Below are 26,171 nucleotides of genomic sequence, written 5' to 3'. Positions count from 1 at the left end.
TTTAAGGGTATTGAATGTTACTCTCAAAATATACTGTAAATCTAATTATTTGAGTATCAAAATAAATGTGTCAATGTATGATTGTAAGAAGTGTTTTATCATTGATTGTCTTCAAAAAAGGCCATTTTGATCTTAATTAAAGCTGCAATCATAATGACAAACACACTGTAACTTATCAAACGACTGCAGTCCTTCTATGCCCCATTGTTGTATTTGTGTCTTTACCACAAAGAGCTTTGAGTTTGAATGTCATCTTTGACTGGTGTTCAGTCAGTATTAATAGAGAGATTGTTAACTATGAATGAAAATATAGTTTAAATTGTGTTTTTGGCTCTACTCCTTTCAGCCCCGGAATTATGTCTCCAAGTATCCGTTAAGTCTTCGTATAGCCACAAGAACCTTCCCCAGTCCGGTACCTGAGAGGCAAAAATGGGGGCACAGAAGCGCCACTACTCACTTAGCAGAAGACTGTGACACTGACATACAACACAAGTCAAACTGGCATATACAGGTTAGTTTTTCTGCTACGCAGTCTAATTGATGACTTGGTGAAAAATACTTCCTTAATGGCCAAAATGTTCTGTTAATTCTTAAGGTGGCAGGGATGCTGATTGATTATATCCTCTCTGGAGGTCACCATTCTTTTGGCGACAAACCCTATGAACGTGTGTAAGAGCCAAATATGGTGTTGTAAATATCCAGATTTGGAACTGTTATTCTCTGTGTGAACATTGGGTGCCGCTGTATTAATATCCTGATTTGATTGTCGGTGGAAGCAAATGGACTTGGTTTACCTTGATGCACGGGGAAGCATAATAAATGGACTCTCGTTCTACAAAACGAAGACGAAGGTAGACTGGGCTCCTTTAGCACATCTGAGTGTCACAATCTGTTGAGCAGAATTTCTATGTGGACGACTGTTTGAAGACCTCAGCCACCGAAGGAGAAGCTATCCAGATGATAATAGATGGCATTGCTCTGTGTCGGAAGGGGGCTTCAACCTGGGGAAATGGATCAGCAGGAGTCATGTTGGTTTGTAAAAGGGCCATGGACTTTTAAAGGAGTCGGATTTGGACCGAGACAAACTTCCAGTGGAGAGAGCCCTGGGTCTGCAGCAGTCACTTTGCTTGCCAAAAGGATGCAGCAAGATTTCTGTAGGAGAGGTTGTGGATGGGATTGCTTTACAATCAAGACATCTTATAACAATGGAACAAGCAGTTGGAGGACTTGGATCTGCTGGCTGCATGTGGACAGGTGCCAAGCTAAGCCAGTAAACTTTGGAGAGGTCAGACATGCCCGACTACATGACTTTGATGATGCCAGCGAAGGTAGGTACGGAAGAGGAACATACATCCAGATGTTAAATAAGGAAAAACACATCCAGGTCACGGGGACATGAAGGTCTCAGATCTTCTGACGAATAGCAGATTGCTTGAAGGTCCTGCCTTTCTCTGGAAGCATGAGGAAGTCTGGCCTAAAGGAAAAGGAGTTTGGTTGCTGGAGATATTTAGTTGTAATCATGGATCCTTCAGCTGCTCTTTGGACCATGTTCAAGATGTGGTGGCACTATTTGAGTGAACGATTGATAAAGAACCTAAAAACAGACCTAAAGTGGAAGAATGCTTGAGTCATTCCTTCTTCTGGACCCCTACAAAGTAAGTAAGAAAAATTGCTAATTGACAGTATCGATTGACAGTTGACTATAATTGATTGATACATGTCTTTTATTTACTATGGGCATGCTTTGACATGTGGAGAAATCCCAAATATACCAGGCCTGTCTTGCCTTGTTAAAACTGTTTTCAATGAACCAAGCCATCTTTACAAAGTCTTTTTTACAGATTAATTTAGAACGTAATACCATGGCACTAAATTTGACTGGAAAATATTACAAAACTAATAGTTGCCTCATTCGAATGTCAGACTTCTTTTTCTGGTCTGGACGGAAGTTGTTATGCAGTTCCTCTTTATTTTTTGACTTCCTCTTTTACACATACACATTAGAGGAGCCGAGCACATCTCAAGGCAAACTCTTTTACCCTGAAGTAGGACTTCTTACATGATTTTAAAGTTGTATAAGCAGTTAGAGGAGAATAAATTAAAGTCATGCTGATATAATAGTTTTTTTTATAACTATAGTGTCTATACCCCATAGGAGGGCTTTAGCAACTCTAGGCAACAAGACAGCACAAAAAAGTTCAAGAGTTTTTTTTGACACCTGACATTTACATTAACGATGGCTTTGTTCTATTCAAGTGTCCCAATAAGCCATGCCAGTGTGACAGCATGAACAATACCAGGAGCCTGAAAGTGAAGCAGCTAAATGGAATTCAGCCATTATTCATCGCCACACACAAATCTGAACGGATGTTTGCAGTTACTTTAAAAAGATTTAATGTTACTACAGCTGGAAGAATACTCACATTCAAACAAGGGTGTTAACTTTATTCTTGCTCTCATTTTTATGTTTCGCACCTTTAACAAAAGATTTAGCAGATGGTAGCCTTGTTGTAACTGTTCATGCTGTACCCTACATTACATTATGTTGTTATGAATAGCAGGAAATCCAACTGTAACCAGTCCAAACATGCCAGGCATGGGCGGAGCAAGAGAAGAGAAAAAGGAAAGAACACAGGAAGACCAGACCATTGAGTTCAGCGCATGCATTACAACACGGATCCTGAATGCAGACTTTGGACCCATTGTACTCAAAGAAGACATTATACTTCAAAATTGTAAGTGATTCTTATCATTTGTTTATTTCTTCCAAGTCTAAGTAGAATATTAAACAGAAGAAAGTTGAGTTCTAGTGTGTAGCCTGAATGAGGAACGAGGAACTAAGATGTTCACCATTTTATGTGTACTTTGCCACAACCTGACGACAAGATGGCGCAAGTGTCCGTGAATGGGGGAGGGGTGACATCATGGTTAGTTTTATGTGTTGATTTTAAACGATATCGCAATATGTTTCCTTTTGAACTGTACTGTTATGCCACTTGGTGAGCAGTTTGGAAATGGCAGATGTTTGAATTGCCATACGGCAGCCCTGGCAGTGATACAACAAGCAAGAAGTTCACGCCGGGACTTTGTTTCTACCTCGTGCTTACTTTATTAACATTTCAGTTATGCATGTATGTATGTATTCATATATAAATACTTAGGCAATATCGACATATCTGTCATAAGTTGAAATTGAAAATATATTGGTATGGCCGATATATCGGCCACATCCAGCCACCGCTCAAGTTCATCTTCATTCATCTCAACTTGGGATGCCCCCCGAAACCCGGTTCTAAACAGGAACCGGTTCTAAATTAGTAAAATCTCTGAGTATTGATGAGGTCCGGAGTTAGCGGTTCTGCTGTCGGTATTGATGACATTATGAAGTGAGATCTCTGTGGAAAATAGCAGCAGCACAAATCTGATCTCTCTGTCTCTATGCCTCTAGGCAGGGCGAACAAAAAGATCGAAAGTGCGTCGACATTTTACTTGAGCAGATGCTGATAACTCTCGTTGTCATGAATGCAATAAAAACCCTTAAGGGTCCTTAAGGGTACCTAAAGGAGGTAATACCAGCAGTTCATCAAATAAGAATAGAATAAAAGCTCGTCAATTCGCTAATTGTTTAGGTGCGAATGTATTTTATAGATTTCAGAACTTCTTGTATTGCTGCTCAAGAAAGACTATTTGTTTACATACAAGACTCGTAAAAAAATGTCTGTTCTTTTCTTAATTTATTGTCCTTTTTTCTCACAATATAATCAAAAAGAACCGATAAGAGTATCGATAAGGAATAAAACCGATGAGTACTCACAACGATAGAATCATAACGATACCCAACCCTAATCATAACAAACACCAATTTACAATGTTTCATGTATTTTAAGTAGATAAAATGTTTCATCAACCCACAATGAAATCGGATTATATGTATTCCCGATTATGCTTCAAACACAAAAGTGAAGATTTTATAACCAAACTCATCAATACTGACAGAACTGTTCGTGCTGAAGTTTTGCACGGCATCATATGTTTAACAGTAACCTCATGCTTTTGTCTTTTTACAGAAACTCTGAAGCAAAGAAGGAAATATCACCAAACAGTGATGGAAGTCAACCCAAAAGAAGCACATTGCCCTATATGTGAGGTCATCCAACAAAAGTCACCAATGCAAACTGCTGCCATCGAAAACCGGGCCGATGACTTAAAGGCGCTCATATCTGCTGGTGCACAGTTAACAATTTTACCTGCAACTCTCCCTGAACATATTACTCACAATGAATGTATATCTCAGATGATTTATGGCCTTGCATCGGAAGGAGATGACTTTTTCTCCAAACTCAGATGTTTTCTGAAGATGGAAATTGCTGTTCAAGTGGGACCACCTGAAGACGTGTTTGAAACCTTTGACATGCTGTTGGAGAATCCTCAGACCCATCTGACCATGGTTGAAACACTTTGTAATGTAACTGGGAAAGATGCAGAAAAATACCGCCAGGGAAGTGTGAAATGGCTGGAGGACCCTCAAAATCTGAACTCCTACATTGCAGGTGCATTCAATCGCTTTCCAAACATTCCCCAGGATAAATGTGAAGTTACTCTGCAAACACTTTGTCTGATAAAACAGAAAATAAAAGGCACAAACAGTTGGAATCGCGACATTATTGAGAAGTTATGCCAAACAACCGCATCTTCAGAAATTGGAGGCGTCCTATTCAACTACTTGAAAAAATTACTTTCAGGTCACATTCCTAAAGAAGACGAGGTAGTAGAATTGGAAGAACATTTCAGCAAACACACCTTGGAAAGCAAAGATGGTACAAACCTAACCAGAACTGAGTACAGGACTATCCAGCAAGAAAGTCCAAATGACCCAACACCAGCTCCTGTTGCAGAATCTGCTCAAACTTCAAATGGTTTACTCATCCATCCAATCAGCAAGAGGTGGAGAGACAAGTTAAACAAGCTTGTGCACACTGATGAAAGTAAAATAACCAGGATTGGAAGCCTGATATATGTGAATCAAGAAGAATTCCGCATAGCGGTGGGTAGTAATGGTACTGAAGTCTACTTGGGGCTGAGAGAAGATGGCACTGAAGTTGCTATCAAGAGAATGTCTAAATGCAACTATCAAGAGCTGAAGAACGAGGAAGGATTTCTAAGACTTCCAGAGCTTGATCATCAATTTATTGTGCGATATGTTGATAAGGCGGAGGATGAGAACTTTGGATATCTTGCTCTTCAACTTTGTGAATACACTCTGGAAGAATACATCCGAAATCCTCCTAAAGGTCTGAAGAAGAAGGATCTTGTCGGTCAATTCCTCGAGAGTTTAAAGGTGCTTCATAGTCCATGTGATTCAAGTCCTGCAATTCTCCATCGGGATCTCAAACCACAGAATGTTTTGATCGGTAAGACAAGTAAAAAATATACATAAACATGTAAACCACGATCTACAAGTCAAAGTGCACAAATATGTATCAGATAGGATTTTGTTCATTGAATCTATTTACACCATTTGTCCTGCAGATGTTAATGGGAGGGTAAAATTAGCTGATTTTGGCATAAGTAGACGGTTACCGAAAGGCCAGACAACGTATCGCTCCGGCACAGCAGGAACAAAATGCTGGATGGCCAAGGAGACTTTAGAAGGAGGAGCTGACACACCCTACAAGTGGAGCACTGACATACAGGTTAGTGCTTCTGCTATATACATTTTATTGAATGTTATATGTGAAAAATATTTCAATAACACAACTGTTATGTTAACTTTCAAGGTGGCAGGGATGCTGATTTATTATATCCTTTCTGGAGGACACCATCCTTTTGGTGACAAACTCTATGAATGTGAGTACAACATTCATGAAGGGAACTACACATTGGACCTTGTTCAAGATTTGGTGGCCAAGGATCTCATTGAGTGGATGATCAATGAAGAACCAAAGAAAAGACCTCAAGTGGAAGAATGCTTGAGTCATCCATTCTTCTGGACACCAGAAAGGTAGAACCACTTTACATATGGCCAATTAATTCAACATATTTGTTATTATTTCTCTGTTTTGTACCTGACACAGAGTTAACAAGACCTAGTCGACAGCCACAGCCTGCCCTTAAAATCAATTTCATCCAAATGCTAACATCAGCATGTAAGCATGTATAATTGGAATGGCCACTATCTTAGTTTTGCACTTTAGCAGCTAAAACTTTCTAATTAGTTCCAAACAGAAATAAAAACAACAGACACACACACACCGTTTTTAAATTACAGTTTAGGATGATGGTATTTGTCCAGCAACGAAGTGCTGGACAAACTGAAATTTTGACTTGATGACACAAGAGAAAAAGTGGCATCATTAGGATTCATTCTTTGGGAACGATGAATGCACGTACAAACCATCATAGCAATCCATCCAATAGTTCTTGAGATATTTCAGCCTGAACCAAAGTGGTGGACTGGCCGACTGATTATTTTAGTCATGCTCGTCTTGTGTTGGTTTTTTTTGTGACTTTTTCTTCAGTTGCTCTGATTTCTCTGTCAATATATTTTCCAATGCCTCTCCATATCACCATTTATTTGCAATATAATATGACAAAAAGGTTTACGTTGTTATATCTTGTCGAACAGCCACCTTTAACGTAGGCTGCATTTTATTTTTCAGCAAAGTAGAATACTTGAAAGACATTGGAGACCAGCCGGAGGTGAAAAACTATCGAAATACTGACCAGGAATTCATTTCTTCGCTGGAGAAACTTGCTGGGGGTGAATCCTTAAAACTGTGGAAGGAGAAGGTGATAACCCCACTAGTTTGTATTCCTTAAGTTAACTTTATCAGTAAGTATAATGTTGATGTTTTGTATTATAGTTTCCATCAGAGGTGGTCCAGAAGTTGGAGGGCAAGAAGCCACCCTACCCTGAAAATGTGGTGGGATTATTGCGCTTCATACGTAACCTCCTCGTGCACTAGTAAGTTAAACTGAATTTAAAAATATGAAGGACCTTAATATGTCAAGAATAAACTCACCATCAACATGATACTTTCTCACTTATTTCTCCCTCTATTCTTTTGGTGGAAGGAATGAAAATGTTCACAGTGACTCTGGGACATTCTTTTCTGAAAAGAGACGTTGATTTTATTTTTCAATTGTAACTTTTCATCCTCTGAGCTCCACCAACAAAATTCACCTTTATTTTATTGGGTTGAAGGTAAAAACTGCAAAGTGAGAAGAAATGCTCAGAAGACTGAGCTTTTGTTACTTTGATTGGTCCTATTCTTTAGAACATTAAGGATTATGGAAGTATGTGTAAAATGAATTTAACATATTTATTAAACATTTTCACTAGTTTCTTGGTCGTGTTATTCAATATCCCTTTACTTGAACAATGGGTATCTTCATCACACCCATCTCCACGGCCACATCAGTTGATGTCAATGTCTGCTCCGTTACTTTTTTGACATTACTTTGTTTTTGTTGCCACTTATTACAAAATAAAATCAAAACAAAATAGACCTTTCTCTAACATCTACTTTTCTAAAAGGGTCATATTACCTTTTTAGGACTTTAAAACTTTTTTCAAGGGGTCACAAGCCAAAATGTTGGGAGCCACTGGTTATATTGTGGATGACTGTCAGAGATTTTCTTTATAATACAATTTCATCTTTCTGTTTGCAGTGCCAACGACGCGGCCCAATGTGATCTGATGGTGCTGTTTCCTGATCTCTTTGGAGGTGTTTGGACATTTGCCAAACGCAAAGGGTGGAAGTCCACCGGAGTTGGAACACCACCCGAGGATCTTAACTTCTCAGTTCAAGAATCTCAAAGCATTTTCACTAAACCAACGAATAATTGACACCTGGCTCGTCACTGCCGTTTTTCAATTTAACAGCAGCTAAATGCAATGAGACCTGGTGCTGTGTGGCTGTAAATCAGTGCAGAAAATTCACTTGCTTATTTTGTCATTGATCTGCCAATTCAAAGTACGCTTCCTCATTATTCTCTGATGGAGACACAGTGTTGTTAAAATGTTTGTCTGTTTTACCAATTAAAGCAGGGGTCTCAAACTCATTTTCACTCCGGGCCACATCAGCATCATGGTCGCCCACAAAGGGCCGGTTGTAAATGTAACTACTCGAAACATATTGTTAAATAACTCTCTGCATTCACAGTTTAAAGTAGTCTTCAATGTGCTCACAATACATTTCCATGTCAAATGTACAGTAACCAGTCAAAGAGCTGCTTCTAACTGTTTAAGTATCTCATCATTTTGACTTTCTATTTCATAATTTTGACTTTCAATCTCATATTTTTGACGTTCAATCTCATAATTTTGATTGTCAATCTCATAATTTTGATTTTCAATCTCATAATTTTGACTTTCAATCTCATAATTTTGACTGTCAATCTCAATCTCATAATATTGACTTTCTATCTCATCTTTTTGACTTTCTATCTCATAACTTTGACTTTCTAGCTCAGAATTATGACTTTCTATCCAATAACTTCGACTTTCTATCTCATAATTTCGACTATGGGGATATTTTTATTATTATTAGTCTCACTTAATTTTTTTTTTTTAATTTTTTTTTTTTGCTGGCGGATTCGCGGGCCACATAAAATGACGTAGCGGGCCGGATTTGGCCCGCGGGTCGGGAGTTTGAGACCCCTGAATTAAAGGCTGTAAATCCCTGTAAGACCCTGCAAGGCTGCCTGTGTCAAGATATGTCACAACTCTGATTAATTGCAATTTAACCCAACTACTGAACTATAGTTTTACAATACTGTACTACATAAACTTTACGTAAGTAAATGTGAAGGCCTTGTCTGTGGGTGGGTTTGTGGGTGGGTGTTCTGATTTAAGTAGCTCTTTGTTTTCTGTTTTTGTTTTGTTTGTTTTATGTTTTTTGCTTTTCTTTCTTGTTATTTTCTCCTTTTCTACTGTAAACTGAGTAACACGTGCACAAAAAATGAAAATACTTGCTCTTTGATTTTTATGTCATATGGTGCATTCTCATCAATAAAGTATATATTAAAAAAAAGAAGATATGTCACAACTCAAGCCAGCTCGACTCTGCGTAAACATTTACCATACCTGCCTGTCTTTGAGTTGTGTTTCTGGATTCAAGCCTCTGAGCCTTCACAAGATATGCATTTTTGTTTGCAGGAAAGTTCCTTACTATCTTTCCAATAAAGGTTATGTAATGATCAATGTTTCCCTAAAAAATTGGTATTGGATAAAAAAAAGCTTTCATGGAAAGAATGGTCTTGACACATGTCTTCCCTTACCACACTTTGCCCCATCCAATTCAGATTTGTTTTCAGATGAATAAAAAAGAATCTTAAAAAGGCTTGGGAAAATATCTTTCAGTTGTAACTTCAACAGATACTTGGTTTCATGCACTTAAATGTATCCAGACATATTATTAGATCAAGACACTAGTTAATTCAAAATAAAGCAACTCATCTATTTCACTGTTCTCAGGTAAAACTTAATTCAATATTTCCATCAGTAGGATTCTCTAGGTGACAAACTCTGTCCTAAACGCTCAGTGAATGGTATTGCAATTTTGCAGAACTTAATGGCATATGCAAGATTTACAAAATACAGATTATCTTATTACTTTTTACATTTCTTGGCATATTGAATATGTTCAGAATACACTGCAAATTTAAACTTGAATTGAAATATGTTCATTTTTATATTTTGTATTGCGAATACGTGATTGTAAGATGCGTTTTCTCATGTTTGTGCTATCGTCATTGAATGTCAGTCAAGTATAATTCCCCCTATCTCAATGCACCCAGCAATAAGTTAATAATATCCTTTGTAGCATAATACAAGGTGAGAATTAAGGCCCAATTCACGAATCTAATTCTGAAGCTATAAGAGCTAAATATAAATCATTAAAATGTCTGACTTATTTTGTGTCCAATTTTGATCACAATTACATTTTTACAATGACTTCGTGCTTTTATTGTGAAGGAAATCTTGTTGAATTGATCAATTTACGTTTTATTATTATTAATTCCAGGATCGCTCATGTGTCGCTTTACTTCCGGATAGTGCAGGCTATCCAGCGTTTCTTTAAAATAGTATGATTTTGTGAATCAGAATTGCTCAAAAAGCTAATTTTCTTCCACGATGATTTTATTTTCAATGTAACACCGGAAGAGTAATCTTGTTCTCATCCACGCGACTTGACAGAAGAGTAAAAAAAAAGTGACGTTGCAGGATAAACAAACGGAGTTTGGGCAGAGTCAGAGAGGACAACCTGTATTCTGACATTTTGTCCTCGTATTTCCGGACGATGCAGTCTGCTAAGAGGAGCGACAGTGACTGGCAGGGGCTGGTCAGCGAGGTGAGTGGAGGGCGAACGCCGCCAACAGCGGTTGCGGAGACGGACTGATTTTTTGCAGACGCTCCCTTGGACCGTGTGGAACGAGCTTCGCTGTCTTGGCATTACTTAATAACAGACCGAGGAGCTTTTTGACATCACATAGAAAACCATTTAACGTTACTTGTTCGTGTTTTGCTCGATATGCTGCAGAACAATTGAAGGGGTAAGCTAGCGTGCTGTTGTGTCAGGCCGACAGCATCCAGCATGCAGTGACACTCCTGCCCGCCTCTTCAACATGTACAGTACGGTGACCAGACATATAAGCAGTGGTGTATGAAGTACCCAAAAGCCATACTTGAGTAAAAGTAAAGATACCTTACTGGAAAATGACTCCAGTAAAAGTCACCTATTAGAATACTACTTGAGTAAAAGTCTTAAAGTATCTGATATGTATTGTGTCAAAAGTAATTTTCTGAGATTAAATGTACTTAAGTATTGAAAGTAAAAGTACAAGTAAATGCTGTTCATAAAAAAGCAAAGGGTCAGAATTTTGAGAATTATGAAGTTTATTCCTTTAAGTGCTGTGGCACCATGACCAAGGACATGGAGCTGTGTTGAACATAATTGGGTTGGTTTGTGATCCATTCAGGAGCAACAATGTTCAACATAACATATTGTACACAAGTCTACTTTTGCATCTACTATGAACTTATCATCATAATTCTCCGAAAAGCAATATGACACTATGAAGGAGTTGTAACAGTGCGTTTATAAGTCTGCTCATTAGACTACCACTTGTAGTTTTCTGAATCTTCTCTCCTCTTTTTCCTCTTTCTGATGCTTCACCGAGCCATTTTATACTCTAAATTTCATTTTTTTCGAACATGCAGGGGGAAAATGTATGAACATTAGGTCATTAACATTACACAACATCAGTATAACACGACATTAGTAAAGGCCCTTTTACAATGTCTTTGGTACCCTTTGCGTAGTAGTTGCACCTTTTTTTAGCTTTGCTAAGATTTAACCCAAAACCCCAAAATATAAATCGACTTTTATTTCAAATGATCATGGGGGACGGTTTACACTAATACTGTTACATTGTGTAAATACTAAATATATATATATTTGAAAATGCAATGTAAGCCTGTAGCTGGCTGTTATTATCACGGATGTTATAATACAACACGTTATGTGAAATGTACAAAGCAAGAAAAACTTTTTAGAAACTCAAACAGTAATATAGTAATTGAATTACTCGTGGTCGAGCCTGACTACACACTGCCTCTGCACAGCCAGCTCTGCAGCTGCTATTTAATTTGGTTACAGGCGGGTCTGACAGCTATCGGGGTTTACTCTGTCTTATCTCCACCTCAAACACTTGGCTCCAGTGTGTGTGTTTTTCCACCTGTGGGGAACCGTTCGGGGCCAAGAACAAACTGAATAACGGTGTTATGATTGATGGATAAGATATGACCTGTGGTCCCTGGAATTAACACAGAGCTACAATGAACTGTATCCACACAAAAACAAGCAACACCCCTGCTCTCTGTTCTCTCCCCGTGTGCGCTGTTTGTCTTAGTTCCTGGTGTGTAAGCGCAAGCTGGAGAGTAAGAAGGAGGCCCTGCTCATTCTGTCCAAGGAGCTGGACACCTGTCAGCAGGAGAGAGACCAGTACCAGCTGATGGCCAACCAGCTGAGGGAGCGCCACCAGGGACTCAAGAAAAAGTACAGGGAACTCATTGTGAGTGGGTCAAGGTGACGCTGATTTGTCCACGTGCGCATGATTGCCTACGCAAGTTTGTTGGTTTCCTAGGACTCCATGTGACGAAGCAGTCAGGTCACGCTCAACAGTGTGACGACCAAGAATATTTTGATTGTTTGCCTCTTTTCATATTTTAGGATGGGGACCCCTCCTTGCCGCCAGAAAAACGCAATCAAGTAAGTCGTGGTTGAATTCAAAGTCGAGTATTTGCCTGCATTATATCGCAGTGTAAATGCTTTGCTGACTCAGTTAGGTGAGGATAACCTCTGGCACGTGACTTCACATCACATACAGATCACGTGCTCACACGGCTTGCACACTTCTTCTGTGACAGCAGTAACAACATGCCCCGTTTACCAGATTATCATAGTTTGGATAAATGTTAAGGTGGTTGTGTCTGTAGGACTCTGCCTGGTGGTGCGTTCAAGGACGCCGTGACCACCAACATGTAAGAGTTGGCGGCTGAACTGCATTATAATAAAGGAGTCTTGCTGATGAGAGTGCAAACACCAATATTGTGAAAAAGGATAATGCTGACATGCACACTAGATCGCTTTTTATATCGAGTAAATCATGTGATTCTTGGACATTAGATGTATTTAGTTGTGATAGTTGTTATTGAGAAGAAGAAAGATGTGCCGTGCTGTCCACATCGAATGGGTTTTATTGGTGGATCTTCTCCATGACTGATCAAGTGGCCTTTCACCAGCTGTTTTGCAATAAATGACCGTTCACTTGATTTCTCCTTCTTCTCCTCCTCGTTCTCCTCAGGTGAACCTGGCTCAGCTGTTGAGAGACTCGAGGGAACGGGCAAAAAAGCTCTCCGAGGAGGTGAAGGAGCTGACTCAGAGACTCACGGAGGCCCAGGGGGACAACAAGGTGACATGAGGCTGACCCCTCCTCACTCAGTGCAGTGAGTGAGTAGATGTGTTCGAGAGAAGCGGTGAATTCAACGTGTTTTCCTTTTCTTCTGCAGCTCCTGAGGCTGACCATTACTCGGCAGAGGCTGGGGGATGAGGAGGTGGGGGCACGCCATTTCCCCGCCCATGAACGGGAGGATCTAGTTGACCAGCTTGAGAGAGCGGGGCTACAGGTTGATCCAGTTCCTTTGCTGAAAATAGCGTGTGCACCCTCAGCAACTTCTTCTCTGGTAAACAAAGCTGTAAGCGCTCTCACAAACAGTTCTTGCCTTGCTGCTTTTTTTTTTTTTTTTTTCGAGATGGAGGAGATGGAGCACCACATGAAGGCCGTGACGGACGAGCTGCAGGACGTGAAGGCGGAGCGCAGCGTGTTCAGGGAGAAGGCCTCCCGACTCAACGTGGAGCTCAACCACGTGTTGGGTAACCGCGAGGCTCGCATCATTGACGTGGACGCCCTCTGCATGGAGAACAGGCAAGTGGGATATCTACTGTCTACTATCAAGTCCGTTCTACTTGTAGTTTTCTGAATCTTCTCTCCTCTTTTTCCTCTTTCTGATGCTTCACCGAGCCATTTTATACTCTAAATTTCATTTTTTTCGATCAGTTCGATCAGTTTCAAATGATAATGGGGGACGGTTTACACTAATACTGTTACATTGTGTAAATACTAAACTATAAATACTTTTTCACTCTCAAAACCCAGACCTGGGTTTTGTCCTACACAGAGTACTGATCCGATACCAGTGTTTAAATGTTTAAAAAAAATCATATGTATGATTGTCTTCAAGTTAAAACTATGAGAGTGTGGTATGTCTCGCATGTAATCAGTCTTGTTGTGTGTGCTTTGGCTCTCCTGATGTATTATTTTGATCGTAGGTATTTGCACCAGCGCTTCGGCCAACTACAAGAGGAGGTGAACCTGCTGAAATCCAACATCATGAAGTACAAGGTGCGGATGGAGTGCCTCTGATTTATGAATCCTGAACATTTGACTTGACTTCTGCTCAATTTGTCTTCCCATGCGTACGCACTAAAAGCAAGACTTTAATTCATCAAACATGGCACGGTCAGCTTTCCTCTCTTTGTTTCCCCCCTCCGCACAGACAGTTCTTGAGAGGAGGAGGAACTCCAGCACATATGGGAAATCAAACAGCAGTCCCCTCACTGGAGTTCTCTCAGCCAAGCAAGGTGAAAACACAAACTGCTCAGCTCACTTTGAAACGCCCGACATAAATAGATCGCCGATCTGGAGAGTGTTGAAGGCCAGTACAACGTCGGCCACCATCTCAGTCTTTATGATCAGATCAACTCTTCACCGGATCCTTTCTTCAGTGTAACAAATCCGTTTCTTTAAAAGGCCCCTTGGTTTCTTGCCGTGTCTCAGCGCTTTATTTCGTAACTCCTCTTTTTTTTGTTTTTGCCGATGCTTCAAGTCACCGCCCCGGACTCCAGCTGGGCTCCTAATTGTATTCTGAGTGGTAGAGAGCACCACTGGCAGGGAAATGAGCCTGCCAAGATGACTGACAGTTGCTGGCAGAAGCAGCACAGTGGGCTCCGGAGTTAAAGAGAGGAGAGTGTCACTAGTAGACAGCTGTTTCTAACTCTCCATCTCTGCCTTGCTCTTGTCATGCTGTTTCTCTCCCCGTCTCATGTTAAATCACCCTCTCTTTTATATATATTTTTTAAGTTTTGTGAAAGTTTTGTAGGAAAAGCGACACATATTATCGTTGATGGCTTCAAATTGAAATCGCTTTCTCGTGAATCTTTCATCCCTGTGTTTCTTTCATCTGCCATCCCTATTTTGTCCTCTCCCACTCCTTTTGTAGTCCAGGAGATGCTCCTGGAAGAGAGGGGCTGCAACCTGCCAGCCACGCCTCAGTCCATCTCTGACCTCAAGTCCCTGGCCACGGCTCTGCTGGAGACCATCCATGACAAGAACCTGGTCATCCAGCACCAGAGGCAGACCAACAGGTACTGAAATGCCACATTACAGTGGTGTGGAAAGGAACCGCTGACTTCAAGGACTTACGGCGCACAAGCAGAATGTTTGCATACCTGTTCTGAAAATCCTCCTCCACCTCCAAGACAAACACTGAACTGTGACACACACACACACACACACTCTGTTCATCAGTCCCAAGAAACCTGATCCATTGTATTTGGTCTGCAGGATCCTTGGAAGCAGACTGGCAGATTTGGAAAGGAAGCTGAAGACGTTGGAGGTTGCTGGACTCTGGAGTCTTCCAGGTGGGTCTCAGGGCCAACTAAAGAACCACTTCAGCTGGACCACATTGCAGCTTCCTGACTGAAGTCCTGGTATCATTTCAACCTGACATCAAACACAATCCACTTATAGAACAAATACAGAGTAATCACAGTCATTTACATTTTTTTTTATACATATATTCTTTTAATATTTGCATGTGCTTTGACCTGGTTGCAAATTGAAACTGTACCTCACCATTAGCAAACATGACCGTGTGCCTATGGGCCGTGTTTGTGCGTGCTAACCAGGTTAACCAGTTTCAACCAGTTAACTCACTTCTGTCCCTTTTTGCTTTAGAAATTTGATGAATCCTCTCTCTCTCGTTGCATTTGAATCCCTTTTCTTTCCTCATTTGTATTTTTAAACCCATTCTTCTGTCTTTTCCTTTATCTAAATACACCATTGAGGTTTTATGTTGATAACAGTGTGTCTTTCTCTCTCTCTTCTCTGGCTGCGTCTCAGGCTTGACCTACCGCGTATCCGTGGGAATTGGGAGTATGTATTCCTTCTGCCCCACTTAGCCCATCCATGCCCTCCGCTATGTCACGCCAGGACAAATCTGGGCAGACGCCCAGAAAGCGTGTCACCTCATGCCCACCGTTTTCAATGTGTTTACTCCATTGACCCACCCGCTCATGTGTCTGTTCATGATACCATTGACTGCAGCAGGCTGTATGAGTATCAAACGCTGGTCCTTGTGGTCTGGTGGATCCGTCTGAAATTTGACGTTCAGGGAGAAAAAAAAAAGATAATTTATTAACGTTGGGGTTGGGAACGTTTTACGGGCAGGAGAGACCTTGTTAATGCAGCGCACTGCTTTCTTCTGGGTTGATTTTAAAAATAGGCTCAGATGCTCTCTGGCAAGATTTTGAATGGTCACTCATTTGAGACAAAGACTGAAGGCTGTCATGGCAGAGAGAGGGGTATGATGCAGACTGTGTCGTCGGGGATAAGAGAACAAGAAGTGATCAACGGAGAAAAGTTATTTTTCTGGGAATTGGGGTCAACACAATCCAGTGTTTTTAGGATATGAGCGGGAGAATTAATGGTGACATATGCTGTCAACGCTGCAGATATTCTTTTTAACATTCTTGGCAGAGAGTGGAGAAAAGCAACTTTAAAATTGAGGAGCAAAATGTAATTTAAATTAAAAAAATATATAGTCCTGTGTCCATGCATTATGAAGTAAACCCAGGCTTATATATTAAATATTTTTGCTGCAATATTTTTGCATTTTGCTAAGACGTCTGTCAGCTGTTCCCTACCTTTTAAAACAATAATAATAATAAAACTGTCATCCTTAGAGCAGCAAAACCAAACAAAAATGTCATCTACCAAATGTAAGCTGCATGAAAATGTTCTATTTGCAGCCTTAAAAGAATTTCCAAATGCAACCAGGAGACGAAACGCTCCACCGAGTAAATAGTTCCCGGCTCTTCCCACTGGAGGGGGATGTTGTGCCGTGCATGAACCAAATTGAGCGGTGGAGAGACTGCGGCTGGATGGAGGTGCCCTGTCATGAGACCGTCATTCTCACCGCCATAAAACTGACAAGCATCCATTACTGAAAATGATTGCCCACATTACAAACACATTTAGGGGAATGTGCCGTTATTAGGGAATTTGTAGGCGAGGGCCCAGAGTGCCTGACGACCACGCTGTCCACCACAGTTAGGGAAACAGAAATATATCGAGGGATGTGAGCGTCTGTGGCCTTGATGTGATATGAAGTTGTGCTGATGGATATTAAAGGCAAACAGGATAGGATGGAGGGCCTTGGCTGCCTGTTTGAGGCCCGGAGAACTCGAGGTGACTACTTCGTCTCCGGATGAGGGAGAGACAAAAACAATAACAATGACATCGATGCAGTGAGTCAGATAAAGTTGTGATTGATAGAACCCCATCAGTCCTCCAGTACACCAACCCCCCCCCCCCCCCCCCCATTGTGACGGAGCGCAAGCTGAAATGTAACACAGCAAGTGAAAGCCTGTCAGTGTGCATCAGCTATTGGAAAATGCACCCATGTAGCTCTGTTTTGGACAGCACCGCATCTCAGTGGAGTGTTTAACCATGTGACTGTTTGACAGAATGTGATCTGGTGTATTGGAGTTGTCATATCATGCAGAAGAGTCTGTCCTCTTTGCAGGAGACAGTGTGCCACATGTGTGATGAGGAGGCGGATCGATGGCTGGACATGCAGCTGCCTGTAGGGTTTAAGGGAAGTTGCTGGTGCCTCCCTCCTGAGTGCTGCCTGGCTCCTGGAGACACTGCTGTGCTCAGTAACCAACACCATCGTTGTTATTATTGGCTTTCAAAGGCAGTCTGCAGAACTCCTCTCAGGCCCCACTTTCAAAACTTGAAGACACTCGGATGCAGGCGTAGTCTTAAAGCTACAGGCCAGCTGTCTGAGCTTCAACCGCAAGCGAAGCTCGAGTTTTGTGAGGTGAAGTTATGATATCTCAACATATCTTCAGATCACTGTCATGCCAATGGTCACAATGGTTCGCATGGAGGTTTTTCTCAACTGGTATCGATTGGTTGATGCCTCTGGCAGTCACTCAAATGTCATACGTGGCGATTTGAAATAACAATTTTATGATTTCAAGAGAAACGAGGCCACAAGTCTACTTCCACGCGAGCGATACTTCAAGCGAAATGCTAACGTCAGCATGCTAACATGCTCACAGTGGCAATGCTAACGTGCTGATGTTTCGCACAACGTTTGCCATCTTTGTTAACAGTGTTCGATTGCTAACTTTTTAGACAATCGGCAACTTTGTAGCTTTTCTTGGTCCCCCCCCCCCCCTCCTGTTGGTATGTAGAAGCCTCGGGATCCAACCAGCACCCACCCAATGCTATCACTCACTGTTCCCACCTCAGTGTCAACACTGAGCATCCACCACAATATGCCCGGCATCCATAACAATATGGTCTCCCTTCGCCATTCATGATTCTCACGCATCGTGTCACCCACTCATCCATTTTCTCATTCTTCTGTTTGTTTTTGTGCCTCACACTTGAATGGTCAGAGGAACAGGCCTATTCAGGGGGGTTTCTGTGAAGGCACAGGCTGATGTGCACAATTACAGGCTCGTATGTATTCACATGTCTCTGTGAAGACAGTTGTGTGTGTGTGTGTGTGTGTGTGTATTTGTGATGTCTGGTTTATAGCGCACAGTCTCCTATGAGTAGCATATGGTGTCAGCCTAAGAGGCGTGCAGCCATCACGAATGAAGACAGATGACATGGAGCTGAAGCCACTTTCTGTGAGCGCTGCAATGCATACGTGCGTGTATGTTTGTACACACAGCACGGCGCCATACATGTGCTCCGGATATCCTAACATGCCCAAAACTCTTCATACCGCTCACTTTGTGTTTTGTTCCTTGTTTGGGGTCTTGCAGGGAATCGAGACAACGTCACACTGAGTGAAAATCTTCAACCGGAGCTTCATCCGACACGCGCCACGCCTCAGCCGAACACGCAGCCCAGAGTGCAGCCGCCCAAAGGTGAGCGTGCCTATTTGCCATTTGACGAGAGAACCCGCAGCTCACGGCATAAACACTGTAATTAGCCACATTGTGCTAAACACTCCTTGCTATCTTCCACGTTTAACCCGAGTCCTATCCCGTCTCGCCTCCGCTCCTCTCTGCTTCTCATTGGTGCAAGCTGCCCAAATGCCATGGCATTTTGGAAATGTGAAGCAAATTCTCGCCCGCTGACATTCAGAAACTTCTGCCGTGTTCCTTTTGAAAGGGGATGGGGGACGGGGGGGCCATAAATATGGATGCCAGTTCAAGTAATGTTGCTTTCTTCCTGTGTGTTTTCGTGCGTGTGTGTGTGTGTGAGAAAAGGTGGCTGAGACTCCATGTGCAGTCTTTAACCTTTTTGCCTGCACATCCACAAATATGGGTCAGTAATCCCCAAAGTGAGAACATATTTGGGTGAAGAAGCAGAACTAAGCTGTTGCTATTGCCGAGATGCGGGGCGTCACACTTGTCCTGCGTCCCCTTGTCTGGGGGCACTGCTGCTATATTTAGCCTGTTGCCATGGAAGCACTTCAGTCACAGAAGTAATTGAAATAACTTTCTACGTTGACACAGTGGTCCAGAAGAGGAAAGCTCTCCTCGTGTTTTCTTTAGAAAGTGTTCTTTCCAACATGTTTCAATCTTCATTTTGTTGTTATTGGCAGCTCTATTTTTGGTCGTTGGTCATGCTGATGTTGCCAGATAACCCAAATCAGAGGCCATCTTGCTTCAGAATAGGGCCAAAAGTACTAGTTTTTTTTGGTGCATTTATGGCCTCGGATCAAGTGAGTAATTAAAATGACCAGTTGTCTCGTCTTCCCTCTCCCAGTTGTGTCAGACGACAGAAGTGCACATGAATCGTCGTGGGAACGCCACACTGCTGGCAGCGACCTTGGCACAGATGGCGTCAGCAGGGAAGACGCACCTGCACTGCTCAACAGCCTGGAGCCTCTAGTGGGGGTGGAGACGAATGGGATTGACAGGAGAGGGGGAGAAATCGTGACCCCGACGGAAGACGGGGCTCTGATAGAGCTGGAGGAGGGGCAGAGTCCGGTGGAGGAGGCGGGGCATGAGGTGGAGGGAGTTGAGGATGAAGAGCTGATGGGCTCCACGGTGGAGGAAGGCGAAGAGGCGGCTCTGGCACTGTGTGTCGCGTCCACTGAATCGGACCTTCCGTGGCTTCCAAATGTGCGAGCCACTGTAGATCAATCAGAGGTGGGCCGTCAGCCCTGCAACTCCCGGGACGCTCGGTCGAATCACGCGCCTGAACATGTGGAAACCTCACTCTCATTTCCAGAGACCCAGCGCACAGAGGTGTCGAATGCGGGAGGGTGGGACATGGTAGAACTGCAGGGTGACACCTGTCGCAGTGACAACCTTGGCATGATCTGACGTCACTGAAAGCCTTTTAAATCCTTGTCCTTGTCGTTCTTGCTGGTAATTGCATTAATCGTCCCTAGTTGCATTCTCACAGCGTGGCCGCCGCTCACCAGCAACCCCCGTTCCACCTCGCAGCTCCGTTTCAGTCAATAACACGGAGAGAAAAACACTTTTTCAGCCGCCGTCGACGGAGCCGGAGGTGCACTTTGTATCGAGACAGGCTCGTTGCTGCGCAGGAACAGGCAATCTGGAAATCAATGGAGTTGCAAACTCCATGCCCTACAGGAAGAGTTTAGCTGTGAAAATAACAGATATGGCACAGCCTCAGCTCCTCTGCCCCATATTCCCTTCTTCCTCTCCCCTGCGATCAGATAATCCCAATTGTTTGCTTTCGTCTTCCTCCCAGGGGGAGGCCAACAAACAGAGTGCTGCATTTTGTTGTTCCTCTCATAGGTGGTCCAAACACTTGTAATGAATGTTTTGTAAACATATGTAAATGAATAATATTAACATTCAAGATTCTATTTATGTATATTCATCTGTGTGGGTGAATATTACTGATCAGTCCGTTTTTATTTGTACTTGTTTAATTTAATTTAGATATCTGGATGAGACTACGCGTGCCTTATATGTGGAAGTACTGTATTTATTGATATTTATTCATATAAATGCATGATTCCGCAACATGACTTGTCTCGATGTTGGTCTTTTCCGACCCATGCACATACACAACAAAAAATATCTGAGGTGCTTGTACCACAGGATGCACTTGGAAAGTAAAAGTAATGGTGAAGATAGTTTGATTTATGGAATAGATAAATGGTGAAATGGCTTAAAAAGCCAAGCAGATCAAATATAATAATTGATATGGTTGCAATAGGTTGCTAAAAGTAGCCTCGTGAATAAATGTCTTTAAATGTCTTTAAGCTAGAAACCACACAGGGAGCAATTCAATCTGATTGAAACTTCCGCTCTGACACAGAGGCTGACTTTGTGAACTTGGTGTAATATTTGTTTGCGCTTTCACACACAGATGAGGTTTGTTTGATAGTAATGTTCTGAAGCAGAAAATGAGCCCATGTATCCGCAGAAAATCTCTCTGACTAATTTCTTTTAGTGTTCACAAGGTTGGTCTCTCATTAATTCTAAATGCAGCAGTCTCCGTCTTTTGATTGTTTTTCAGATTAGAGCAGCTTAACTTTATTACAGCCTTGGGAGAGAGAATTGGCCCCGACATCACAAATGAGTTGTCTAAAATCATGAAAAATATTGAAATTTTAATTGAATTGATGTATAATTTTTTTTGGAAAGATATTTGTTGCATCTGCCACCGTTTAGGGTTTTTCTTCAAGAAATGATGGACATAAAGATGCAAACACATACACACAAAGTGTCTGAGTATGATCGTATAACTTTAAAAACAAAGTTATAGACACCAAACCTCTTCCAGCACTGTAAAACGGATGCACAGACACGCCCATTTTGTCAAGCAGCCAGAGTCCACAACCCCACTGTGCATTGGGAGTCGGCAGTGAGGCCTTCTCTTCCTGCATGCAGGTGACAGCTGGCCTCTCCAGGCAAACGCAGCGTAAAAAGCCAGAACCCATGAACTGCTTATTCTGCAGAAAGCCACTTGCTATTTTTAATCTCTGACACAAAATAGAGGCGAAGAGAGAGAAAGAATCAAAGCTCTGGTGCGTACCCAGTGTCGGCCCGGTGCCAGGCAGCTGATTTGGCACACTGCAGCGAGCCTTTTATTTTCTCCAATGAGTTTAAGTTTATAAACCAGATGGAGTCTGAACTCATGGAATTGTAAGATGACACCAGCTTGCATTGGGTTCTTTATAAAGTCGTTGACCTTTTTTTTTTTTTTTTGCATGTGTGCGAAAGCCTGAAAGAAATGATTGAGCTTTGCATATCTGTTCAAAAAAGAAAAAGAACACGATAATGAGATGCATTGTCTGATTCAGGGAAGACTTGGGAAGAAAGAGTCACGGTTGTGGGCCGGTTAAAGGTGGGACATGGGTTGGAGTTGACAATATTTATAAAAAAAAATCACAAATGAACAGACCCCATGTATCGGCTTTGTGTATATGTTGGCCAATGTATACAAATGAATGAAAGTGCAGAAATGCCAAAGATATGTTATATATATATATAGTATAGTTTATATATATATATAGTTTGTCCACCAGAGAGCACTGACAAATTGCAAATTGTCCCACTCAGAACATGTCGTGGTCACAGTTCTCAAAATAGATGCTTTGCGTTTAACTGGATTTCTGAAATTCTTTAATATTGAGATCGGTATTTGTGTCAAAAATCCAGGATTGGTCAGGTTATACCAAGAAACCCCAACAGTTTTTAGGTGAGTTCATCAATATCGGACAGCTCGTGGTGATTTCAAGCTCTTATGAATGATTCGCCAGTTAGATTAGGCACAAAAGAAGAAGAAGAAAACAGGAAAAGAAGGTAAGACAGGTTCAGATAGTACAGAGAAAATATGTGGTGTATTCATGCTTAATCAATAATTACTTCAAATAACCTCATATAACCGCACAAACGACCATTCCAGAAAAACCAAGCTGCACATGAGCTTTTTACTCGCTGAAGATTCATCAGAGACGTATCACACGGCTGAAAGGTTCAGGCTGCCTCCCCAGACCCCATCGAGCAAAAGGAGAATTGTTGAGAGCTGTTGAAGCCAATCATCACCACGACAGATTAAAAAAAAAGAGGCAGCACCAGACCCCCAGCCCATGCCAAAAACGAATCTTAGCCCCTTATCTGTGACATCCCCCACTAGAGGGCAAGTAAAGAAATACATTTAAAAAGTGCATTGTGAAGTGCTTTGATTGGCCCCATGCTGCTTCGATCACTCAGGTGTGTGTTTGCCCCCCCCCCCCCCTGTATTTGTGCTTCAGAGAGAGATCAAGGAAGGAATCATTTGTACGCGTGTGCATGACTTTGTAGCTTTGTGCCCATACCCTGTCATGTTTTAGATGTTGAGATGGGTTGCACCATATCATATATACCATTCATCTTATCACAGTATCAAACGACTTTGTTCTGCCCCCCCCCCCCCCCCCCCAGTTATCTTACCCTGGAGCCTGGATAGTGGGAGAGAGACCAGCCGGGTCACAGCAATGCTCACTGGCTCTAATAAGTGTGACCAGGGAGGTTTTGTCATCCCATCATCTCTGGGTCCACCAAAGGTTTGAGGGATAGGGGTGGACAGGGGCATGTGGAGCCAGCAGTTTCCAGGCCAACCACTCAGCAGGGTTAATTACTATACTGCCCAGATGCCCCTTCCAGTGATGGTCGGTGCCCTTGTGACCCATGCTTCTTTCGCTCACCTTGCTTTTTTTTTTTTTTACGCTTACCTGAGTTATATCATGTGGCGCCTCCGAGACGCAGAGCCCCGCAGGACTTTCTCCCCGGGGGTGCTGCGATTTTGAGGAGTGTAACTTTCTGCTCTGTTGCTGACAATGCTGTTATTATCTGAGATAATAGAGGAAAGAGGCAAAATACGTCAGTCATCTTTTTTCCCTGCTTCTTTCATGTGGAGATAATAATTCTAATGTATCAGAGACAGACACGATATGCATAACTGCATCATTTGCTCGGTTTGCATTTTCATATGGACTCTGCAATTACCGGGCGGATTTTCTCATCGCTTCAGCTGTCAAATTTGAATATGATTTCGTCAGTTGATAGGTAAATTGTGTCTCTACTTTGTGAAGGCTCCTAGATGTCGTCCTGAGGTATAAACGGTGATGTTATACAGAAAGAGTTCAACATTTACAGAAATAAACGTATTTTGTTTTTGTTGCTGATTTCGATGAGTAGATTGATATCACTCTCATATCTGTACGCTAAATATGAAACGAGAGTCTCATCATCACGGATATGAGGGTGGTATACATATTCTCATCGAACTCAACCAGACAGCACATAAATTGTCAAACTATTCCATTAAAGCAACATCAAACTGGCATGTAGTTGAAAGTTATTCAAATTACAGAAAGATTGGAAATACACTGGAACTGCATCAGCCCTCATATCAATATAGAAGTTTCTTTGATCGCAGAATACTTGCTGCTCTGCCGCTGCCTGTTGTTCTTTTGTCCCGTGTGACCTACCGCAGTAGTTTACAGATTACCGACGAATTGCATCACAAACAACGTGGCTCCGAAAGGCCCTGCTGGCCAAGCAAAGTCGGCAAAGTCGCTGGATGTTGGAGGAGTGTGCAGCTTGTGGACGGCCGATAAGCAGAAAGGCCACGCCTGGGGGTCAGCACGTAGCCACGGCGTACAGTCAGATCTCTATTAAGATATAGGAGACGGTGGGCCAGTGTGATAAGAGCTGACAGGACCTGATGTGATATCAGTGATGGGGGCAACAGCTGCAGATGCTACCTTCCCCTTCCCAGCAAGAGAATCACGGTTGGGCCAAACGTATTCGAGGCATAATGAGGTAGTCCTTAATTATCTGTCTCTGGTTGCTTTGTTTTTCTTTGTAGTTGTTTCCAGCGTCATTTTGTGTCTCTTTAGGTGACATTCCGCCGTCTCAGGGGCTGTATTTGAATGAAATGTTACTGTACGGCCTTGATATGGACAAACAAATCAACCAAAGCAAATATTAGTGAGGATTTGGTTGTCAGTTGCTCAATACTGACTGTTGAAAATGACTGTGATCAGGATCTGGATCAAAAAACGATCAAGACATTCCTACTTTTGACTGAGCCCTTTAACTTTCCAACAATAACAGTCACTTGAAACATGGGCGTGGGCCTCCGAACCCTCGGACCCCTTGACCTGTGGGGTTCAGGGATCCATTCATGCTCCAATATCATACGGAACTAAATTATGAGAGAGGCATAAAAACATCGCTTCTAGATCATATTTTCGAACTTACTGTCATCTTTAAACCTATTTCATGTTCAGTTCTTCAATGCTGGGGGTTGCAGTTTCAGTTAATGCAGCAATATTCCAAATGATGAGTCCCCAGTGTTAGTAATGTCCATCCTCTCATACTGCCAGCTCTGCAGCTGTGTTTGCCAGAGCTATTTCAAACAGCTTTTGGACTGCTATTTAATAGCCTGTGAAAATGAGACGGACAGAAAGGTGGGGGGAGGGGGACTGTATTTTAAATTATCCTTGCATATTCGAGAATTATGACTTTGTTGTAAAGTTGACTTCTCCTTAACCATCACCATCAATCCCCCAGCTATAAGCAATGAGCCATTTGCCATTATGCAGCTTGTTAGCAATGTCCAGGCTGTGTAATTACCTGTGTCAACGGCAATGATTGTCTTCAGTGACAGATTATTCATCACTTTATAATTGTCGAGGTTGAAAGGATTTCTAGTTCTTCTATAGCAGAGCTGAGAATTAAAAATGTCCACGCTCATCACTTTTCCTGGCAGCACCTTTCGGACTGGATCAAGTGTGTCTGCAGAGTCCTGTAAACTACAGTCCTGATAAAACAAGACAAATACCTATTCCTATTCATACTGGAAGGACATTTAACTCAATAAAAATACATCAGTCACATTTCTTTCATGTGGCAATGGGAAAATTCTCAAACATCATGATTTCAGTACTTATCAGCAATTATATATGATATGAGCCTGATTGTCTTGTCTTTTTTCTGCCTAATTCCTACATAGAGTACAAATAATATATAATTATTATAATAATAACACCCATTGAACCTAGTAAGTGGTTTAGTTACAGATTACTGGCCCTTATGTGAAGGGCAGATGATCAGTGGTTTATAATTGTACATTTGGGTACCAATACTGCCTGGAGGAAGCCAGGAACAAGCTTTACAATTAAAGGAAATGAATGAAGAGGAAGATTAGCTAATTTATTTGACCAATAATGTCACTGCATCCTTCAAAATGTAATGTAATTCATCTGTTTTGGATGTCCTTAGAAGTCAGTGTTTGCAATATGAATTGCTGTATTCAATATT

General features: G+C 41.9%; 2 protein-coding genes across 3 annotated transcripts; both read left to right on the top strand.

Annotated features, from left to right (window-relative positions):
* The first annotated feature begins 2,656 nt into the window (after positions 1 to 2,656).
* On the top strand, positions 2,657 to 8,921 carry LOC306796634 (serine/threonine-protein kinase/endoribonuclease IRE1-like). Its single transcript, XM_079295675.1, has 7 exons — positions 2,657 to 2,735; positions 4,068 to 5,411; positions 5,530 to 5,693; positions 5,778 to 6,001; positions 6,660 to 6,789; positions 6,864 to 6,964; positions 7,672 to 8,921. The coding sequence occupies exons 2-7, from the start codon at positions 4,106 to 4,108 to the stop codon at positions 7,847 to 7,849; spliced, it is 2,103 nt and encodes a 700-aa protein (XP_079151801.1). The 5' UTR covers positions 2,657 to 2,735; positions 4,068 to 4,105; the 3' UTR covers positions 7,850 to 8,921.
* Positions 8,922 to 10,226: 1,305 nt separating this feature from the next.
* On the top strand, positions 10,227 to 21,282 carry ccdc149a (coiled-coil domain containing 149a). 2 transcript variants are annotated; one of them, XM_079295027.1, is made up of 12 exons: positions 10,227 to 10,355; positions 11,917 to 12,078; positions 12,237 to 12,275; positions 12,871 to 12,978; positions 13,076 to 13,192; positions 13,319 to 13,491; positions 13,896 to 13,968; positions 14,123 to 14,207; positions 14,846 to 14,990; positions 15,190 to 15,266; positions 18,690 to 18,794; positions 19,642 to 21,282. In XM_079295027.1, exons 1-12 carry the CDS (start codon positions 10,305 to 10,307, stop codon positions 20,202 to 20,204), a joined length of 1,698 nt encoding a protein of 565 aa, XP_079151153.1. In that variant the 5' UTR covers positions 10,227 to 10,304; the 3' UTR covers positions 20,205 to 21,282. The 2 variants fall into 2 exon arrangements, with proteins under 2 accessions (XP_079151153.1, XP_079151152.1); XM_079295026.1 differs by having other exon boundaries at positions 13,076 to 13,491.
* The last annotated feature ends 4,889 nt before the right edge of the window (positions 21,283 to 26,171 follow it).

Source organism: Melanostigma gelatinosum, assembly GCF_949748355.1.
Source record: "Melanostigma gelatinosum genome assembly, chromosome: 23".
NCBI lineage: Eukaryota > Metazoa > Chordata > Actinopteri > Perciformes > Zoarcidae > Melanostigma > Melanostigma gelatinosum.
This window is presented reverse-complemented; position numbering and strand designations above follow the sequence as displayed.

Excerpts from the sequence above, each read along its gene's own strand:
- LOC306796634 (XM_079295675.1), top strand. The coding sequence starts at position 4,106 with ATGGAAGTCAACCCAAAAGAAGCACATTGCCCTATATGTGAGGTCATC. Across the intron at positions 6,002-6,659 it reads TTCTTCTGGACACCAGAAAG|CAAAGTAGAATACTTGAAAG; the intron begins GTAGAACCACTT and ends TTTATTTTTCAG. Across the intron at positions 6,965-7,671 it reads CGTAACCTCCTCGTGCACTA|TGCCAACGACGCGGCCCAAT; the intron begins GTAAGTTAAACT and ends TTCTGTTTGCAG.
- ccdc149a (XM_079295026.1), top strand. The coding sequence starts at position 10,305 with ATGCAGTCTGCTAAGAGGAGCGACAGTGACTGGCAGGGGCTGGTCAGC. Across the intron at positions 14,991-15,189 it reads CACCAGAGGCAGACCAACAG|GATCCTTGGAAGCAGACTGG; the intron begins GTACTGAAATGC and ends TTTGGTCTGCAG. Across the intron at positions 18,795-19,641 it reads CAGAGTGCAGCCGCCCAAAG|TTGTGTCAGACGACAGAAGT; the intron begins GTGAGCGTGCCT and ends TCCCTCTCCCAG.